Genomic DNA, 23,153 nt, shown 5'->3' with positions numbered 1-23,153 from the left:
CCATAGATACAGTATAATGAGTGAGCTTTTGAAGACAGAAAGTGTGTTACTGGCAGGATCGCCAAGGGAAAAACACAAATGCAATAATATAATATTTGTGTGGGTTTAGATGCACTTTAATTACACGATCTGTTTCCCAGCGGGAGATTCTCCTTGACTTCAGTGAAGAAGACAACAGTAATCACTATAAACTGAAATAATTGTAAAGTTTTGTATTTAAAGCGATTGTAAAGCTTTTTTTATTATTAAAATAACAAACAAACATGGTTTTGCACAGAGCACCCCCAATTCTCCTCTTCTTGGGTCCCCTGCTGGTACTTTTTGCTCCACCCCCCACCGCAAACTATGGGGGCACACGTGCATGCTCATTTCTGTGCCCTGCTCTGTGTGTCAAAGACAAACAGAATGGGGGTTCCACCCCCCTGCTCCCTCGTTACTTGTTCTGATTAATAGTAGCGTGAGCCAATGCTATATCTGAGCGAATGAGGAGCAACAGACTCTGGAACAACCACTTTAACAATACTTATTGTTACGCTGACAATGATCACCAGGACAAATAGAGAGGGTCAGCCTTCCCAGTCACATTCCATCCAAAACAAAATAATTAAATTTTTATTTGTGTTTAGACAGATTGAAAATAATCACAGCATTGGATTATGTTTTTAATGGACACCACATGATGAGGGATTACAACACCTGTCAGGTTTTATTACTGTCTGTGCCCCTATTAGGGAGTTTCACCCTCTCTTATTTGTCCTGTTTACCGTTATCATTGAGGGTGAAAAGAAAAGAAAATCCCAAAGTTTGGGTTGTCCCCAGAAAAATAATAGAGGGGAAATCTTCCAATGGGGACACTAGCTCTGGTTAAATGGAGGCCCCAAGGAATTCCCTTAACTTGCAGGTTTTTGCGCTCACTTCCTGTTTGGTTATGGGACAAGAAATAAAGGGAAATCTCTGAAATGGAACATGAGATGGCAAAAAAAAAAATGTGACGGGTAATAACCCTCTCTTACTCTATTCAAAATGGAAAAAAGTTTTGCCTACAGTTCTACTTTAAAATGATTGTAAAGCTTTGTTTTATTTATTTTTATAAAATAACAAACATATCATACTTACCTCCTCTGTGCTTTTGCACAGAGTGGCCCGATCTTCCTCTTTTAGAGTCCCTCAGCGGCGCTGCTGGCTCCTCCTCTTCTCAAGTGCCCCCATGGAGAAGCACTTTCCCTGGGGGCACTCGTGTGAGTGCACTCCCAAGTTCTGCTGCTGCGTCCAATGACACAGACAGCAGGACTCGGCTCCTGCTGCTATCAATCTATCAAATGAAGACCCGAGCCAGCGGGTCCCGGTCACTGGAACGATTGGGTTCAGGTAAATAAAAGGGGGGCTCTGGGGGGCAGCTGCAGAACAGGAGGTTTTTCACCTTAATGCATAGAATGCATTAAGGTGAAAAACTTTGAGACTTTACAAACCCTTTAAGAATACATACTTGAATGGTTTTTGAAAACCAGAGTTTGGAGTTTAGTTTACTCTACAACTCATGAATCTTTCAGTCTTGTTTTTTTTTTTTTATCTAAAAAAAAATTCCATTCAAATAGATTTGTAATCTAAATTTATGGCCATTTATTTTGATGAATAAACCTGCTTTTCACTATATAAAATAAAACAAGACACTGAGACTTCTGCTTTCACATTTCACACTTCTGTTTTCTTCTTGTGGATTGAACGTGTTTCAGCAATGTACAAATGGTACATGTGAAGAAACTAAGCATGAGTGAGGAATATTGTGTGTATATATTTTTAGTACCCACTTATTTTGTAGTATTGCAGATAGGAGAGTAAAATAACACAGCAAATGCAATAGAAATAAATACACAAATGAAAGAGTGTATCAGATTTTCCATTCTTTCGTTTTTTGTGGTTAAATTATTCCCCTGTGAAAGGGCGCGGAGCACAGGGAGAGTCATACTGTGAGATGTGACACGAATGTGTGTAGGTGGCGGGATAGGAGCCATGAGAGAGCATTTGTAAGCAGGGGGACGCCTCTATCGCGTATTAGTCATTTATATAGGAGGGTCAGTTACATGATAGAGCAGTTTGTATAGTGTATGAAAACATCACTTTAACCCAGTTATTAAGATATTTAGTCAGTGAATGGTATGGAATATATTGAATGTGTTTATGCAATCTCAGCATGAATTTAACTGGTTTGTTTATTTAAACAATAAAATACCAGTTATTATCTATTAAGAGAACATTCAAACACCAAATAATTTACTTAAACAAATATCTTCCCTTAAGATTATAAGTGCATTTAACATCATTTATGTGTGGTATTTTCCAAAAAAAAGCCTCCGTTGTGTAGACATCCAAAAGCACTGAGACTCTTTTTGGGTCCCACCATCTTTGATGGGATGTCAGCAGATTTAGGGCTGTCACTTAAAGTAGAAGTCCAGACTAAAACTTAAATCCCTGCATCTATAGCTACCAACATTCTAGCACTAACCTATCTAGTCCTGAAAAGAAGAAAACAGTATACATATCTTTTTTGCAGGTGATCCGACCCGATCTCCAGCAGCGGAAGCTCTGCAGAGGACACGGCCGACAACAGCTGTGAAATGAATAGGAAGTGATGTCACCCATAGACTTACTATGGGACTTCCGTTGACGGACGTTTCCTCTGCACCTGCCCACACAGCGAAGCCGCAGCTGACAGCTCAGCGTGGGATCAGAGCTTCCTCCGCTGGAGATCTGATCGGATTGCCTGCAAAAAAGGTATGTATACTGATTTTTTCTTTACAGGGCTAAATAGGTTAGTGTTAGAATGTAGGTTGCTATAGATGCAGGGATTTTAGTTTTAGTCTGAACTACCGCTTTAACTTCCACTGTAGTATTCCCCTTTGCTCCTCCCCTAGCAGCTACATAAAAGGTTACAAAAGGAAGGGGCAATGGATCTTTGGCAGCACAGACAGTATTTGGACACTCCCAGAAGAGGAGAGGGCTATGATATGCTGGGGCGGGTTGGGGGGTCTGTGCGAGGGAATTTACTAGTCAAGTTTACAGGCACATTGTAAGTAAATAAAAAAATAATCTATGGAAAAGAAAAACATTGCAAATAAACAAAATTTGAGTTTTTCTGTGCTTTTACCGGCATTTTTTGTTAGGGTCTCTTTAAAATGGTTGTAAAGACTGAAGGTTTTTTACCTTCATGCATTCCATGAATGAAGGTGAAAAAGCTTCTTCAGTATGCAGCTCCCCCACATCCTCCCCTAGTACTTACCCAAGCCTGATTGCTATTCAGCGATGTGCATGAGAGCGGCTGCTATCTGGGGTCTCTGCCTCCTGCTGTCAATCACAGCTGTGGGGGGGGGGGGGGGGTAGTGGCGAGCCCTGTTCTGTGTGACTTATTGACACACAAAGCAGGGATTTGGAGTGAGCATGCATGAAAGCCCCCATAGCAAGGGGCACTCAGAGAAGAGGAGGGGCCAGGAGCGCCAGTGGGAGACCCAAGAAGATGCTTCTCTGTGAAAAAAACATTGTGCAGAGCAGGTAAGTATAACATGTTTGCAATTTAAAAAGAATACCTTTATTATTATTTAACCGCCCTTCTGTATAGTAACCACAATGGCTCACTTGCTTGGCACTGCATCCATTCACAGAACGCCTTATGTTTTTTTCAGTGAAGACTAGGTGTTCTCTGTTTGGGAGAGGTGGGGAGGCAACATCAAAATTTCAGTAAAACATACACTAAAGTTAGGCTACTTTCACACTGATGTGCTTTACAGGCACTATATTGCTAAATATATCGCCTGTATAGTGCCTGTAAAGAGCCTCTCCTCTCACTCCAGTGTGAAAGCACTGGCAGGGAGCTAAACAAAGTGCTGCAAGCAGCATCTTTGAGGTGCTGTAAGAGCGGGGTATACATCGCTCCTAAACTGCCCCTGCCCATTGAAATCAATGGGCAGCACCGCTGAAGTGCCGGCAAAGCGTCGCTGCAGTTGCAGTTTGCGGACGCTTTTAACCCTTTTTCGGCTGTTAGCTGGGGTTAAAATCGCCCCGCTAGCGGCCGAAAAGGGCCGCACAAACTACAGTAAAGCGCTGCTAAAAATAGCAGCACTTTACCGCCAACGCCCCTGTGTGAAAGTAGCCTTAAGGTTAGTGCACACAAACAAAATATGTTACCCATTTTTAGTAAAATATAAAAGATGAGGTTGTATCGAGTAAGCAGATACCAAACATGTCAAGCCTTAAAGTTGCATCCGTGAAACTGCGACAAGCACTTTCAAAGGCTTTACAAGTCATTAGGTTAGAGTTATCTGTGAATGATGGCTCTAGAATGATTGCTCTTGCTCTGGTGAGTGTGGTGATGTGCATCATCAATTGTCTTTTTTGTACATAGCCACATTTTATTTGCCTTTTTAAATTTATTTTTATTTACAGTATGTTACTTTTTTTTTTTTTACTATCGCATGGGGATGCATTAGCCCCCTATGTGATAGCATACTGTACTTTACAAGCTAACTGGAACACAACTTGCCGATGTTCCAGTTAGAACAGGACTCTGCTTTTCAGGTCTGCCAGTTTATTTTGGTACTTCTTCCAGAGTTATTTGGGACTACTGGACCGGACAAGATCTGCAGTAGTTCACTTACCCCTGTCTCTGGAGGCTCACATCTTCTGAGTGACTAGCAGGCTGTATGTTGGGTCTGTGTTTCAGTTAGTACAGGACTCCTCTCTATGTGAAGCCAGTTTATCAATTTCTTGCAGAGTTATCTGGACCAGACCTGTGGTAGTTTTACTTATGACCCCTTATCTGAAGACTCAGGTTTAGGCTAGAGTCACCCTGCTGCGATACAATTTTGATCTGACTTTCAGTGTGAATATGTAGTGCTCCTTGGATACAACTTTAATAAGGTTGGCTTTTATTTGTATACTCTATGGGGCCAGAATCGCACTGGAACCACACCAGTGTAATACAAGAACCTTTTTTCCAAAATCGCTCCATTTTGAGTTGCAATAATGTGAACGGAAACTATTGAAAACATTTGATTTCCATTGTCATGCGATTCTTTGCAACTAAAGTCACATTTTAAATTGCACTAGTGTCAACCAGGCCTGAGTGAGTGGCTGGCAGGCTATATGCTGTATTGAGGCTGGTCTGTGAGTAATGCCAGACATGTTGCTAACAGAAGTTACCCACCTTCTTCAAGAACAGCGGTTATCCTGCAAATGTGAGTGACCCACCTAATAAGGACCAAATGTGCAAAGTCTAGCTTGGGAGGGAAGGATTGAGATTTCTGCATTCCCACTTGGATACACCTGTGACTTTTTCTGACCCCTCTTTCATCTTTGGAGGGCTAATTCCTGTTACAGCAGAAGTTTTTTCATTTTAGTTCTGCATTGTTTTATGCCTCAGTTGATCCAACTGAGGTTTAAAATGCCTAACATTGGCCCAACCAGGGTGGAAAAGTGTCAGGCAGACTTTCTCAACAGGCTATATTTCTTTCTTAATACTGTACATGAAAAATCTGTTGTGACTGCCAGTTTGTTTCTCAATTTTATCAGAGTGAAAAAGAACGAGTTTGCACTTTATCATGATGATTAACAGGACGGTCTATTCTTGGATATTTTGCAGGTTCCACCAGGACTGAGAGGTCAAGCGCACCTTAAAGTTTGGGGTAACCGCCACCTAAATGATGGAGGACTTATTTTTCACAACTCTACAACTGTTACAGTGGATAGCAAAGGACTATCACTCTTTATACAGACTGATAAACCAGTGTATAAACCAAAGCAAAAAGGTGAGAAATGTACACATACAGTATGTTGTGTGTGAAACAAAACAAAAAGTTTACAGTTAGTGGCTGGATCACCCAGTAAGAATATTGTGACTGTCTCATGTCTCTTTGCTTTTATGCTATAAGTTTGAGGTACAGTAAGAGTGTTGGAGGAATGCCAGGTTTACAGGGTCTACAGATATATAGTATTTTTGTATTTTGTCAGCTGAATGCCTTTTGAAAATGTCAGTTGAGCGCACTTATTACTGCTGTAGAAGATTGCAAAGCAATATTCCGCTACAGACTGAAAAAAATGAGAATAAAATAAAAAAATTACCCTCACCAGTTTATGCCTGGCAAGTTAAAGAGCGTTAAGTGCTAATTAAAGCAGAACTTCAGTCAAAAGCTTTTCTAGACTTGTATTGAGTGGGGAAGGTTTTGAACCACTGTCAGGTTTTTATTCAAACCTGGAAATCATTAGGGAAATTTCTTTGTTATGCTCCAGGCACACAACATAATGGCAGAAGAATTACCACCATTGGCAGTTGCCACTGGACATGATTTCCTCTTGTCTCCTGTACCTGTTATAGCCATAAAAACGATACATAGTTACATAGGAGGAGGCCATCAAATCCGACCTATGTGTGTGATTTTATGTCAGTATTCCATTGCATATCCCTGTATGTTATGGTCGTTCAAGTGCTTATCTAATAGTTTTTTTAAATTATCGATGCCCCCCATTGAAACAACTGCTTGTGAAAGAGAAGCCCACATTCTTACTGCTCTTACAGTAAGGAACCCTCTATGCAGTTTAAGGTAAAACAGTTTTTCTTCTAATTTTAGTGAATGGCTGCGTGTCTTATTAAATTCCCTTTCGCTGAAAAGTTTTATCCCTGTTGTGGGGTCACCAGTATGGTATTTGTACATTGAAACCACTGCTTGTGGAAGAGAAGTCCACATCCTTACTGCTCTTACAGTAAGGAACCCTCTATGCAGTTTAAGGTAAAACAGCTTTTCTTCTAATTTTAGTGAATGGCCGCTTGTCTTTTTAAAGTTTTATCCCTATTGTGGGGTCACCGGTGCGGTATTTGTACATTAAATTCATGTCCCCTCTCAAGCGTCATCTCTCCAGAGAGAACAAGTTCAGTGCTTGTAACCTTTCCTCATAACTAATGTCCTCCAGTCCCTTTATTAGTTTTGTTGCCCTTCTCTGGACCCTCTCTAGTTCCAGCACATCCTTCCTGAGGACTGGTGCTCAGGACTGGACAGCATACACTAGGTGCGGCCGGACCAGAGTCTTGTAGAGCGGGAGAATTATTGTTTTATCTCTGGAGTTGATCCCCTTTTTAATGCATCCAATATTCTGTTTACTTTGCTTGCAGCAGCTTGGCATTGCATGCCATTGCTGAGCCTATCATCTGCTAGGACCCCCAAGTCCTTTTCCATTCTAGATTCCCCCCGAGGTTCTCCCCCCCAGTGAGTAGATTGCATTCATATTTTTGCCACCCAAATGCATTATTTTACATTTTTCAACATTAAACCTAATTTGCCATGTAGTTGCCCACCCCATTAATTTGTTCAGATCTTCTTGCAAGGTTTCCACATCCTGTGGAGAAGTTATTGCCCTGCTTAGCTTAGTATCATCCATAAATACTGAGATTGAGCTGTTTATTCTATCCTCCAGGTCATTTATGAATAAATTAAATAGGATTGGTCCCAGCACAGAACCCTGAGGCACCCCACTTTCCGCCTCTGACCATTTCGAGTACTCCCCTTTGATCACTACCCTCTGAACTCGCCCCTGTAGCCAATTTTCAATCCAGGTACAATCACTCTATGGTCCATGCTAACGGGCCTTACTTTGTACAGTACACATTTATGGGGAACTGTATCAGGGGCGTACCTAGAGCGTTTGGCACCCGGGGCGGATCCTACACCTGGCACCCCCCCCCCCCCCCCCAACTTTTAAATGAAAAAACACCCACAACTTTTTTTCATTTTCTCGAGAATATTTATTGCACAAATTTGTCAATGGGAGGAATCATGCCCTATTGTTGGTGTCAAAGGAAGGAATGGTGACTCATTGTTGGCGTCAGTGAGAGGAATAGTGTCCCAAGAGCCGGATAAAGATTTTTTCCCCACAAAATTGTCATTGTAATTGGTCATTCCTCTCACATGGCATGTGTATACTACAAATGACACCCCAAAATAAATTCTGCTACACCTCCTGAGAATTACAATACCACATGTGTGGGACTTTTTCACAGCCTGGCCACATAGAGAGGCCCAACATGCAGGGAGCACTGTCACATGTTCTAGGAGCATAAATTACACATCTAAATTGTTGACTAACTATTACACTTTTGAAAGCCCTTGAGCACCAGGACAATGACACGTGACAACGATGTGGCACTGATACGTGGCACTGATGACACATGACACTGATGACAGATGCCACTAATACGGGGCACTGATGACAGATGGCACTTATACTTGGCACTGACACGTGGCACTAATACGTGGCACCGATGACAGATGGCACTAATACGTGGTACTGATGACACGTGACACTGATGACAGATGCACTGATACGTGGCATTGATGACACGTGACACTGATAACAGATGGCACGTGACACTGACAGGTGGCATTGATGACAAATGCCACTGATACGTGGCACTGACACGTGACGCTGATATGGCACTGATGACAGATGGCACTAATATGGGGCACTGATGACACGTGACACTGATATGGCACTGATGACAGATGTCACTAATACATGGCACTGATGATAGATGGCACTAATATGTGGTACCAATAACACGTGACACTGATGACAGATGGCACTGATACGTGGCATTGATGACACGTGGCACTGATAACAGATGGCACGTGTCACTGATACGTGGCACTGATGACAGATGGCACTAATATGTGGCACTGATGACACGTGACACTGATGACAGATGGCACTAATACAGGGCACTGATGACACGTGACACTGATATGGCACTGATGACAGATGGCACTAATACGGGGCACTGATGACAGATGGCACTTATACGTGTACGTTATACGTATACCTCTTGCAATAAAACATATTTTTAGCAATGCATTGTGCGTGATTTATATTTTCATTCGAGCCAGCCTAGTGCAATTTGACTTTAAAGAAATAAAAGGTGGGTTGCGCTAAAAAAAAATGTAAGCAAAGTTATACCAATGTGAATAACTAAGAAGGATATTTTATCAATCCTATACAGAAAGAAAATTAAGTTGTGTGAGGATGTACAATAAAAAAATCAATGAAGATAGCAAGTACAAATCCCTATTGCTAATAGAAGCAACATAGATAGTAGTTAATTGATTTTATAACCACTAACCAGCCAATCAAACTGTGTGTGTAATAAAAAATTTTTTTACAATAAATTAATTTAGCTTAATAAATTAAATTAGTGAAACATAATTATAAACAATATTATAATGTCCATATAGAGTCTTTAGTTGAAAAAGAAGAAAAGATTGTTTTCAATAACTCCACGGTGATACAGTGACAGCAAACCATCCAAAATTATTGTGAATAGTGCACGACCTCCACCACAGATATTACTGCCGCTTACCGAAGGTATATGGTTCTTTGTTACAGAGAACCATACAGCGCAAGTGACTGATTCCCCCAGTCCAGGTATATACCCTTCAGGTAACCCTTTCCTAATCTATCCAAGACTAGAAAAATGTTTTGGCTGGAGATCAACTGTACATTTATTGATTTGTGAATTTGAGCAGGAGATTTGCATCTTTGAATCAAATTTCACTACCCTTTGTCTCTGACATTTCTCTTTTTAGTGATGATCAATATGTATATGGTGACACCGAATCTACGACCTGCAAGTGAAAAGGTAAGGTAATAGACGCAAAGGGCCTGCTTTTTGAAAACAAGAGAAAAACATTGATTCTTGTTTCTAGGAATGAATCGGATACCAGATTTTTTTTTTTGGCGAATCAGGTTTGAAAATGGATGTCAAAATCTAACTGGTTTTGCTTTCTGTGAGTGAGGAAGGTTAAAAACCCCTGTCAAGTTTTACTGATGTCCAGAGCCCCATTAAAGAGATTTCCTCTCCCTTCCTGTTCTGGTGACACTTTTTAGTACACAGGAAGTGATGGGAAATCTGCAGCACAGAATCGGACAACAATAAAAAGCGGACAGAGGTTCTAGACATCCCATACGTAACTAAAGATGGGGGATTACCACCTTTTTCTGACTAATGAAACTTGACGTCTTTAGTACAGAAAGGGAGGGGGACGCTTATTAACAGAGTTGTGGACAGCAGTAAAACCTGGCAGGGGTTCTCCTCCTTCTCCACTCCACCCTAAACTATATACACTATAAAGTTCACCTAAAAAAGTGAAGATTTAATTTGTTATAGGGAAAACCTCTTCTTGTCTGAAAATTTACCTTTTTGACTGGAATCCCTCCTGAAAAATAGCAGTGTATTTCCTGGCATGTGAGTGTTCCTAGGCACTCCTGTTTCCGGCAGCCTCGTAGCTGTATCACTGCAGTGTGAGATTCAAGGCACTGCTGTCTGTGACTGCTAGTCTTTGGAGATTTGGAGCGATGTCACTAGTGTTGACATCACTCCAAAGTTGTTCACTGTTCTCTAGTTGACTAATTGTTCGCTGTTCTCCTTCCTGGAAGCTCTGCATGAGGAAGCAAAGGTCTGCCTCTACTAGAATGGCTGCCTTCCCAGAGATACAGTGCAGAACAAGGCATGGTAAGACTGGCTACAGAGAGCCTAAGGGCAATACCGGTGACTAGTCATTTGCCTGGCTTTTTTTTTTTTCTTGTTGGCAAAGACTTCATTAGCAACCTATTGACAAATTAACTTTTCACGAGAGGAATATCTGCTCTATTCATGACACCCTTTCTTGATTTATTCATGCTTTAGGCTTGATTCACATCTATGCATGTTGCTTTTGAGCATTTCTGCATTGCTTTTTGCGTTTTTTAACCGTTTTTATCACGATTTGCGTATTTTTTTTTTTTTTTTACAAATTTGTTGTTTGGCAGCTTAGGAAATGCGAAATGCAAATTGTGGTGGTAAACTGCGGTAAAAACACACTACGTGCTTTTTTGCAGCTTCTCCATTGAAGTATATCGTGTTTAAAAAAGTCCCTGACCCTTTCCAAAAAGGCACAAAATGCATTAATGTGAAAGTGTTCCATAGGAACTCATGTTAAAAAAATGTCCTGCAAAAAGCATGAAAAAAGGCTTGGAGCCTGAGGCCACTTTAACAAGCTTCAACACTGCTTGAGGCTTACTAAAGTTTTTTAAAACTACTGCACACACTACCATTAGGCTCTGTATTTAGGACTCCCACACTAAACTTGAGGAGTGCTTTAGGAACTTCAAGAAATTAGCTTAAAGCTCCTTAAATGCTTTATAAATGTTTGCTATAAAGTGAGATTAAGCAATGGCTATGTGTTTACAGCCTTAGTTACTCAATCTGATTTATAATAATAAAAAATAGCATTTATTCTAAGGCTTCATTCACACTTGTGTGACTTGTCATGCGAGTTTGGACGTCAAAACAAATCGCAGCCCATTATTTTCAATGGCACTCATATGAGTTGCGTGCACTACTTTGGTTTGACTTTTGATGCTACTTTGATCCAGAGAGTGTAAAGTCAAATCAAAATCACACCAAAAGTCACATCAAAGTCACGCTCCAAAGTCACACTGGAAATCGTGTGACTTTGGAGACAAGCTAATTTGAATGGAGCCTTAGGGTCGTTTCATATCATAAGTCGTGATGCACATTTTATATAAACAATTGCAGTTGTGAACAAGCCCTCACTGATATTTTGTCATTATTTATACATTTTAAAGGAAGGATCTTTGTAAAAATATTAATAATATATACTGTACTATAGAAATGCATTTAGAACATTTTATGTTATATAGTTTTCTTATTTTGTTAATGTTCTTGTATTTGCAGGTTAATGCATATGTCATGGTAAGTAAGTATGTTTTTTAATATCCACACAGAAGTAACACATTATATCTCTTCTGTTCATTAACAACTTCAAGACCAAGCTCTTTCACCCTCCTTTCTGGCCAGGCCAATTTTGCAAATTTCAGCAAAAGCACTTTCACACTTTGAATAACAATTACTCAGTCATGCAACACTGTACTCAAATTCATTTTATTTGATGTTTTTGAAATAGACAAGCTTTCTTTTCATGGTATTTAATCACCACTGAATTTTTTATTTTTGTCTATGAAAAGGAACATTTTGAAAAAAAAAAAGGTTTCCTTAGTTTTTGTTTCAAACTTTTGCAAATAAATAATCCTACTTCATCATCTCTGTTAAAAAAAATTAAAAATAATCCTACTTCATAAATTTAAACCAAAATGTATTCTGCCACGTTTCTACAGTAAAAATAACCCAAATCAGTATATACTATTTTTAGTCTGTGTGAATGCTATAGAGCAGGGATATGGAATTAGCGGACCTCCAGCAGTTGCAGAACTACAAGTCCCATGAGGCATAGCAAGACTCTGACAGCCACAAGCATGACACCCAGAGGCAGAGGCACGATGGGACTTGTAGTTTTGCAACAGCTGGAGGTCCGCTAATTGAATATCCCTGCTATAAAGTCTACAAACTATGGTATATATTAGGGATCAACCGATATTGTTTTTTCGGTGCCGATATCATACCGATATTTCAGCCACCTCTCAGGCTGATAAGCTGATTTTATGTGTCGATATTATGTGCCGATAGTCTGTACATAAAAAAAATAAATTACCCTGTCCCTTTATATATAAATATATTTTTTTATCCTGTTATTGCTGTCACAAGAAATGTAGTTATCCCTTGTGACAGTAATAGGAAGTGACAGGTACTCTTTATGGAGGGATCAGGGGTCTATAAGACCCGAAATCCCTCCTCTGCCTCAAGATCAGCATTTTTGAATACTTTATTTGTTAAAACTGGTACCTTTAAGATGCCAGTAACCTGGGAAGTGATGTCATGACATTGCTCCTGGGTTACTAGATCCAAGACCCAAGATCCGATAAGCATTGGCTTTGTTGGGGTCTTCGGCCAGCCAGCGGATGTGCCAGCTAGTTGCTCTGCCTCCTGGTGGGACAGGAGAGCCTGGGCGAGCGACGGGAGGCATCACCCGGGTATTGGTCAGATTTGTGACCAATACCGATACTTTTAAAAAAGTGAATATCGGCCACACCAATCCCTAATATATATATATATATATATATATATATATATATATATATATATATATATATAGCGTATATAAATATATTTGAAAATCGATAAATCGATCAGTCCTGATGTATATCTAATTTCTTGGGGCCCTGAAATGCCAGGACAGTACAAACACCCCTCAAATTACCCCTTTTTAGAAAGTAGACATGCCAAGGTATTTAATAAGAAGAATGTTGAGATTTTTTAAGTTGTACATTTTTGTCACAATCTTTTTTTAAATTAGGAAATAAAATAATATTTTTTTCACAAAGCTGTCAATTTAACAATTATTACAGTTATTATAATACAGTTATTTTCCACACACAGCATGGCCATACTTACAATTACATCCAAAAACACATTCTGCTATGCATCCAGAGTATGAGGATACCACATATATGAGACTTTTTCACAGCCTATGTGCGCAAAGGGGCCCAAAATCCAATCAGCAACTTTGGGCTTTTAAGGAGCATAAATTACTCATCTTATTTCCTCACTACCTGTCATATTTTTTAAATCCCTGAAGTGCCAGGACAGGATAAACACCCACAAAATGACCACATTTTGGAAAGCAATCACCCCAGGGTTTTTTTCTGAAAGGCATAGTGAGTCTGTTAAAAATGTAATTTTTTGCCACAAGTTTTTGGAAAATGCAGGAAAGAAAATTAATATTTTTTTTTTTTTTTTTTTACACAAAGTTGTCAGTTAATAAAATATTTCTAACTCACAGCATAGGCATACTTAGAATTACACCCCAAAACATATTCTGCTACTCCTCCAAGTATGGGGATACCAAATGTGTGAGATTTTTTCCCTGTTTGGACTGATTATGTACCGGACATCATATCTTGTGTATCACAAAAATTAACCAATTGTATAAAAAACAATCTACTGTAAAGTAGTACCAATATCTCACAAAAGTGAGTACACCCCTCACATTTTTGTAAATATTTTATTATATCTTTTCATGTGACAACACTGAAGAAATGACACTTTGCTACAATGTAAAGTAGTGAGTGTACAGCTTGTATTACAGTGTAAATTTGCTGTCCCCTCAAAATAGCTCAACAAACAGCCATTAATGTCTAAACCGCTGGAAACAAAAGCGAGTACACCCCTAAGTGAAAATGTCCAAATTGGGCCCAAAGTCTCAATATTTTATGTGGCCACTGTTATTTTCCAGCATTGCCTTAACCCTCTTGGGCATGAAGTTCACCAAAGCTTCACAGGTTGTCCTCTTCCACCCTTCCATGACGACATCACCGAGCTGGTGGATATTAAAGACCTTGCGCTCCTCCCCCTTCCATTCAAGTATACCCCACAGATGTGCAATATATATAGGATATAGAGGAAGTCAAACCCCCCCCCCCAATAAAGCATGATCCAATTTGCTCCAGCAGATGAAAAATTCCTTTCTGATCCCCCAAGAGGCAATTGGATATTCCCTGGATCAGCTTTTCCTATAATTATTAGTATCCCTTTATATTATGTGTATCTAGGAAATAATCCAGGTCTTTCTTAAAACAATCTACTGAGCTGGCCAGAACAAGCTCTTGAAGGAGTCTATTCCACATTTTCACAGCTCTTACTGTGAAGAGACCTTTCCGTATTTGGAGATGAAATCTCTTTTCCTCTAGATGTAAAGAGTGCCCCCTTGTCCTCTTTGTTGACTGTAAAGTGAATAACTCGACACTAAGTTCACTATATGGACCCCTTATATATTTGTACATGTTGATCACATCCCCTTTAATCTCCTCTTATCAAGAGTGAATACATTCAGTTCCTCTAATCGTTCCTCATAGCTGAGCTCCTCCAGGCCTCTTATCAGCTTGGTTGTTCTTCTCTGCACTCTCCAGTTCCCCAATATCACAAAACTGAAATGCATATTCCAGGTGAGATCTCACTAATAATTTGTACAGGTGCAAAATGATATCTCTCTCTCTCTCTCTGGAGTACATACCTCTCTTAACTACTTCCCACCCGGCCAATGTACATATACGGCCGGGTGGGAGCTCTCTACTTCTGAGTGGACGTTCCTAAACGTCCATCAGAAGTAGGGGGATCACGCGCGCACGTGCCCGTGCAGCGGTGCGATCCTGATGCGCCCGTGTCACCCGGACACGGCACATCTCGGATCGGCAGGAGGGCTCTGTGATTGGCCCTCCTGATCAAATGACGGCCGTGTCCAATCACGGCCGTCATTTGATGTAAACAAACAGCCGGTTTCTAGGCAATCGGCTCCTCCTCTCCTCATGCAGAAGTCATCGCTGAGGAGAGGAGAGCAGATCGCTGCAGCCGGCTGATGATCAGTGAGTATGAGCTGTTTTTTACAGCTTTTTACTCACTGATCACCAGTCTAGTGTAAACACACAACACACCACACAGTGTAAACACACATGTCCCCAAAACACACATGTCCCCAAAACATACATGTCCCCAAATAATAAAAACACATGTCCCTAATAATAAAAACATGACCACCACATATGTCCCACTAAAATCACATGTCCCAACGATTTGACTGTACACATATGTCCGTGATCACCTGCACACATATGTACATGATGATTTGCGTACATATGCCCGTGATCACACAAACCAATTATTATACACTTAACCAAATTTTTTTTACCAAAGACATGTAGCAGAATACATTTTGGCTTAAATTTATGACAAAATTCGATTTTATTGGATTTCTTTTAAAATAGAAAGAAGAAAATATAGTTTTTTTTCCAAATTTCCGCTCTTTTTTCGCTTATATCACAAAAAATAAAAAACTGAGTCGTTAATAAATAACACCAAAATAAAGCTCTATTTGTGCAAACAAAATAACAATTTAATCTGGGTACAGCGTAGCATGACCGTGCAATTGTCATTGAAATTGCGAGAGCGATGAAAGCTGAAAATTGGGCTGGGAAGGAAGGGGGTGAAAGTGCCCTGTATTGTAGTGGTTAATACAAGAAAGGATTTTGCTTGCTTTGGAAACTGCAGCTTGGCATTGCATGCTATTATTAAACTTATGATCTACCAGAACACCCAGATCCTTATCCACCATTGACATCCTCAGTTGTTCTCCTCCTAGTAGGTGTGATGCATGTATGTTTCTAGCCCCCAAGTGCACAACTTCACATTTATCAACATTTAACCTCATTTGCCACACAGTTGCCCAATGAAATAGTGAATGGCGGTCAGTTGGTAAACTGGAGACATCCTGTAAGAACGTTATTCCACTGTATAGCTTGGTGTCATCAGCAAACACTGAAATGGTACTTTTCAATCCAGATCCTATATCATTTATAAATATATTTAAAAGTAAGTATCCCAACACTGAACCTTGGGGAACACCACTGATAACCTTAGACAATTCAGAGTATGAATCATTACCCACTACTCTCTGAATCTGGTCTTTTAGCTAGTTTTCTATCCATTTACAAACTGATTTTTCCAAGCCTGTAGAGTTTACCTTGCACATCAGCCATGTGTGGGGAACTGTGTCAAACGCTTTTCAAAATCTAAATATACTATGTCCACAGCCATTCCTTTATCCAAGGTTTTGCTCACCTCCTCATAAAAAGCAATCAGATTGGTCTGACAACTTCTGTCTTTCATTAATCCATGCTGTCTGTTACTTAGAACATTTTTGTTTTCAGCAAGAACTCATCTATGCGGACTTTTTTTAAAACTCTCCAGTATCTTCTCAACTATAGAAGTTAAACTAATAGGTCTATAATTACTTGGTAAAGAATTTGATCCCTTTTTAAATATGGACACCACATTGGCCCTACACTAATCTAGTGGTACTATTTCAGTTAATAAAGAGTCCCTAAAAATTAGAAACAATGGCTTTGAAATGACAGAGCTTAATTCTTGTAGAATCTGTGGGTGTATGGTGCTTTATTCACCTAAATATTTCTGGACCATATCAATTTTGAGCTATAGTGGTTCATTTGGGGCTGTGTCAATATCATCCCCATTATGGACATGAACTCCCCCATGCTCCTTTGTATAGAGCTAAAGAAGGTATTTAATAAATATGCCTTGTCTTTCTCCCCAGTCACCCACTTCAGATTATTTTGTAAAGGGCCTACATGCTCAGACCTGACCTTTTTACTATTATTATATTTGAAGAATTTTTGGGATTTATCCTTCTGTCTTTTGCAATCTGTTGTTCCTTTTGCATTTTTGCATCTTTTATTTCCTTTTACCATATTCTGTTATATTCTTTGTAACATTTAAACGATGATAGTGTTCCTTCATTTTCATATTTTTTAAAAGCTCTTTTCTCTTTCGTTCATTGACGGACACAGCTCCTTTAATTCTTGACCTTAGGGTTATCACACCGCCTTCAGGAAAGGACTAGGCAGAACATGTAACACATGTAAAAACAGAAAGACTGCACAGCACCGCACCAGGGGGCAGTCCCTCTGGCTATAACCCCTCACCCTGCTTCCTGCAGCTCAGTTTTTTTCTGCCTAGTGTAGAGAAGGCGTTGGCTCCCCGAGGGGATCATCGGTCCTGGGATTTTTACAATTTTTCCTACAATTTTTGATCCTGTGATCTACAATCAACAGCCGGCTGGGTGACAGGCTAGATAATATAGATCCTTGTAGTCTCCCCGGTCTGGCCACCGAGCGTGAGCAGACCCTAGCTACGCGCTTGGTCAGCCACGACATGCTCCTTCTGCTCTAGGGGCGGCCGGTGAGCTATATGCTCTGGGGCACACATATGACCGGGCTACTGCTGTCCGTGTCACAGTGTGCCGTGGCCAACAGCCACCCCGTACTGCTCAGGTGATGGGTCTGTGATGGAATGCATCCAGCAATCCCAACAGGAAGGATAAGGACGGCTCTCCCTGCCTCGGCAGGTTAGAGCAGCTGGGCATTCCCTGTGAGGTCAACTAGGGGTCTCTCACTCTCCATTTCCTCTCTCCCTGTCCCTCATTCCCTCCTCCCCCTGCTGGGGCCATTGTGTGACTGGGCAGGAGGTGCGGTGTTTGTACCTAGGCTCCGGGCTTTGGCGGGAGGCTATGCTTGCTGTTAGGGTCCGTTTTTACTTTTCTGTCTCTTTTTTCTGTGCTGTGAGGTGCCTGAGTAAATTTACCTCAGGAGAGGCCACCACATAAGCCATTTTGCTGAGGCCGCTGCCATTTTCCTGTAGTCTTATGCAGTGTATGGGCTGTCAGCCATTTTCTTGACGGTTCGGTGACCATTTTCCTGGTGATTTTTGTGTTAAGGATGGCCAGCGGCCATTTTCTTGTAGCCTCAGTGCATTTTTACCTCTAGTGCTGGGTCTGTGTACCTCAGAACAGCGCGGTTTTCACTCTGAGCACTTTGTGACTGAAACAGCGCAGAGCGGTCAGCGGCAGCACAGCACTCGGTCAGGGTGGGGAGTCCTGCAGAGGGGCCCCTCAGTTGTGAGCTTCTAGGAGGGTGGGATTTTTGTACCTTGCCTTAAGTCCCTAAGTTGTGGCAGGCGAGTGAGGGTCAGCATGGCGTCAGAAGCTGGCGCTTCTTCCCCAGACATCCCTGCTATTGCAACCGGCTCACCTGCAAAAATGCGGTGTCTATGGACACTTTGTCGGCGGTCCTGGGGACCTTTGTTGCCAGGGTGGAAGTGGTGTGTGGGTACAAGGAGGGTAAAAAACGCCCCCCTGCCCCCCCTCCATCTTCTGGGGAGAGATCCGATTCAGACTTGGCGGCCCCTGTTCTGACGTGTCAGAGGATGTGGACCAGGACCGTTCGGACAGTGAGAACGACTCTGTGTCCGGGTTAGTGCAGGAAAAAGCACTAGTAGGAGCACTTATCACTGCGGTGCAGGGTACCCTGAAGATACAGGATGCAGCAGGAACCTCTGCTTTTGGGTCCAGCAAACCAGCCCGCACGCCTATGGTGTTTCTGTATTTGACTTATTTTTATAAGTTAATCTACATTGAATGGGGAAGTCCGCATTGGGCCTTTTTAGTCCCAAGAAGAATGTCGGCGCGTTTCCCCTTTGAGGAGAGCCTCCTGAAAAAATGGATATCTCCTCCGGTCGTTGACCCCCCCCCCCCCCAGTATCCAGGTTAAATAAAGTAACCAAGATTCCAGTAGAGGGGACTCCTGCCTTCAATGACCCTGCCGACAGGAGGACCGAGGCAGTGGCCCGATCCATGTTTATGGTAGTGGGGTCAGCGTTACGACCTGTGCTGGCCATGGCCTTGGTGTCGCAGATGCTTACAGAATGGGCAAAGTTGCTGCACCATAAATTGGAGAAGCAACAGTCTCCCCTGGTCTGTGTAGAGCTGGCAGACCAGTTGGTGCATGGCCTTAAGTTTATCTGTGATGCGGACCACCCTACCCTCAAGGAGCCCACAATCCAAGGTCCCCAACTCGCATTCATATACTAGGGCCAATTTTGAAAAGAAGCCAATTAACCTACCAGCATGTCTTTGGAGTGTGAGAGGAAACCGGGGTACCCGGAGGAAACCAATGCAGGCACAGGGAGAGCATGCAAACTCCAGGCAGGTAGTGTCATGGTTCGGTTCGAACCACCGACCCTTTTTACTGCTAGGCGAGAGTGCTGCCCACTACACCACTGTGCCTCCCCACTTACATGTACCCATATGCCTCAGGCATCAGAGGTTTCTGCAATTTGCAGTCAGGGAAGAGCACTACCAGTGTGTGGCTCTCCCTTTTGGCCTGGCATCAGCATCCTGAGTCTTTACCAAAGTTTTAGCTCCAATTCTGGCGCTGTTAAGGCAACGTGGGATCGCAATCGTGGGTTACTTAGACGACCTTCTTCTGAGAGCAGCTTCCGCCTCAGAATTAAGGGAGGATGTAGCGATCACCATGCAGACTCTCCGGGAGTTTGGTTGGGTGCTGAACCTAAAGAAGTCTGTGTTAGTGCCGACTCAACGCCTGGAGTATCTGAGCTTACTGTTGGACTCCTCAGAAGCAAGAGTTTTTCTCCCTTTAGACAAGCTGCAGACTGTTCAAGCTGCAGTGAAGTTGGTGAACTGCAGGTGGTCATCACTGAGCTTCTGCATGCGATTTCTGTGCCTCATGGTAGCCACATTCGAGGCGGTACTGTACTTTCAATTTCACACTCGAGTCTTACAGAAGGAGATCTTGTCAAAATGTCAAAAATCTCCATTATCATAAAAGAAAGTATTCCTGCGCCAACTCAAGTGAATATAGAACAAGTACTACTGCACACACTGAGGGAAATGTCTGAACCCCAAAAAAAAATATATAGAATAAAGAGTAGTGGTGCGCTGTACGTAAGAGATAAAGTGCAGAAGTGCTGTAAATAAAAGCACAAAAATTACTATAAGAGGCAAGTGCTGGTGATAGCCAGACCTAAAACATAGAATAAAGTGCAGATGTCACAAAATATCCAATATGTAGAACGATAGTAAACGAAGATAAACGAAATATTAATAATAGTAAAATATTGATAATAGCAACAATAAAGATAAATTCCAGTAGCATACAAAGTGATTAATAATGATAAATCCTTATTATGGGTGAATAAAATATATCAAAGTGTCCGTGAAAAGTTCCTTCTTATAAATAAGGTGCAGCATATATGGTGACTTGTAAACACAAAGATAAAGTGCTAGTTTCGGTGATAAAATTTTGCAATGTGATGCTGGTGCTGGGTGGCATCTTTATCCTCCATGCTGTTTAGTGTATGGATCTCCCCTTACCTTACTGCTGTATGGTAACAGCGTGTGAATATGTGCCTTTGAGATCCCTGGTGGTCGTCTTATCGTGGCGTCTCCGGCTCTGCTGGTAAGTGTGTCCTGCTTACAGTCAGCGTTAGCGCCCCCCTTTTTAAAACCCTGGAGGTGCCTGGAGCAGATGACCCTCACCAGTGGACCATGGGTAAAGAGTAGGAACATAAGGATGCCCAACAGTGTAGTATGTTTAAATGAATTTATTCAATAACAATAAAAAAGGACAGGTACTCACATTAACATGAATCATAAATGGCAATGTAAAAACGAGCAGCGAGCTCGATCACGTCACTTCCGGTGTCTCAGTCATGACGCATGTTCGTCACGATAACGTGACTTCATCAGGGGATGACTAGAGACCTGGGAAGTGTCCTATGTGTGTATTAATTAATCTATATGGCGGCCACTTTCCCGAAGCTTCGGTCACCCGAAGTCGAACTGCGGCCATCTTTGAATCATTCTGGTCGCAGGAAATAGAGTTGGCATAAAGTGAGGACTCTGAGCCAACTTGAATCAAAGTGGATCTTCACTTTAGATACTTTTGCACCTCAGGGCCTTAACATAGAATTTGATCTCAACTGTTTCATCAGCGATTCTTAACTCCGGTCAATATTGTATTATCTTTTTGCTGTTATCTTTTTTCTCTCATCCATCTCAGCCCTCTGAGTCGCCTTCTTTTATATTTATATTTTTATACCTTTATATATTTTCATATCTCTATGGATTATCTCTGCACTCCTCTATATACCTCGTTAATATCATGATTTTAATTAACGTCTTTTTCGCTGTATATGCGTGTATATATATATATATATATATATATATATATGTATATATATATATATATATATATATATATATATATATATATATATACATTTATTTTACATATTTTTTAATGTGTTTCTTTTAATTGAGCACCGACCAGTACACCACTGAAGATTAGTGCGTATTCCTTCTTTAGCAATATTGTCCAGCAGACCTACATTTGACTGGCTCCTTGGATGTTTTTTGTCAGTATGCGTATTAATGTGCAGTCACATTGCACACAGTTTTATTCATTCACTTAGTTTTTTCACTTTCGATTTACATTTCCCCTTGGTTATAATGTGGTCGTTTGTTTCCACAAGAAAATGGCCGCCGAGGTATTTCTGTCCATGTGAGTTATCAAAAAATGGCCACTGGACGGATGTTTACATCAGTTCTGGCTACACACACATCCAAAAAGATGGCTGCTGATCTATTTCCAGCGAAGAGAATGATTCAAAGATGGCCGCTGTTCGACTTCTGGCGACGGGAGCTTCAGGAAAATGGCCGCTAGATAGATTAATTAATACACACATATAAGGACACTTCCCAGGTCTCTAGTCATCCCCTGATGAAATCACGTGATGATGACGAACACGCATTGGGACTGAGACACCGGAAGTGACATGATTGAGCTCGCTGCTCGTTTTTACATTGCCATTTATGATTCATGTTAATGTGATTACCTGTCCTTTTTTATTGTTATTCAATAAATTCATTTAAACATACTACACTATTGGGCATCCCTCCTGTTCCTACTCTTTACCCATGGTCCACTGGTGAGGCTCATCCGCTCCAGACACCTCCAGGGTTTTAAAAAGGGGGACGCTAACGATGACTGTAAGCAGGACACACTTACCAGCAGAGCCGGAGACGCCACAATAAGACGACCACCAGGGATCTCAAAGGCACGTATTCACACGCTGTTATCTTACAGCAATAAGGTAAGGGGACATCCATACACTAAACAGCACGGAGGATAAAGAAACCACCCAGCACCAGCATCACATTGCAGAATTTTATCACCAGCACTAGCACTTTATCTTTGTGTTTACAAGTCTTTGTGTTTACAAGTTTACAAGCTGCACCTTATTTATAAGGAACTTTTCACGGACACTTTGATATATTTTATTCACCCATAATAAGGATTTATCATTATTCATCACTTTGTATGCTACTGGAATTTATCTTTATTGTTGCTATTATCAATATTTTACTATTATTAATATTTTTGTTTATCGTCGTTTACGATCGTTCTACATATTGGATATTTTGTGACATCTGCACTTTATTCTATGTTTTAGGCCTGGCTATCACCAGCACTTGCCTCTCCTAGTAATTTTAGTGCTTTTATTTACAGCACTTCTGCACTTTATCTCTTTACACTTTCTTTAAGTTACAAGTTTGTTGTAAACGCATCTTTTGATGCATAAGTTGGCTGCTGGTTTTGATAGCGGTCATTTAAGATGGCAACTCCTCTGTTGAGGTGTTCCTTTTGTTGTGGGTGAAGTTATGTTTTGCACCCCTTGTTTTTTGACACTGCTTGGGGACATCCCTAAGGTCAAGAATTAAAGGAGCTGTGTCCGT

At 41.1% G+C, this 23,153-nt stretch overlaps 1 protein-coding gene across 3 annotated transcripts in view; it reads left to right on the top strand.

The window, feature by feature from the left end:
• The window catches only part of CPAMD8 (C3 and PZP like alpha-2-macroglobulin domain containing 8), a 356,744-nt gene that overhangs the window by 37,116 nt on the left and 296,475 nt on the right, over window positions 1–23,153 (top strand). For all 3 annotated transcript variants that reach the window (XM_077475516.1, XM_077475515.1, XM_077475514.1), the window contains exons 4-6: window positions 5,633–5,798; window positions 9,621–9,673; window positions 11,771–11,788. In XM_077475516.1, coding sequence (XP_077331642.1) covers window positions 5,633–5,798; window positions 9,621–9,673; window positions 11,771–11,788 — 237 coding nt within the window. The remainder of the gene's footprint in view (window positions 1–5,632; window positions 5,799–9,620; window positions 9,674–11,770; window positions 11,789–23,153) is intronic.

Source organism: Lithobates pipiens, unplaced genomic scaffold, assembly GCF_037356315.1.
Source record: "Lithobates pipiens isolate NorthernLeopardFrog02 unplaced genomic scaffold, aLitPip1_a1.2 Scaffold_13, whole genome shotgun sequence".
NCBI classification, from domain to species: Eukaryota; Metazoa; Chordata; class Amphibia; order Anura; family Ranidae; genus Lithobates; species Lithobates pipiens.
Note: the sequence above shows the minus strand (reverse complement) of the source record. Positions and strands in the feature narration are given on the sequence as shown.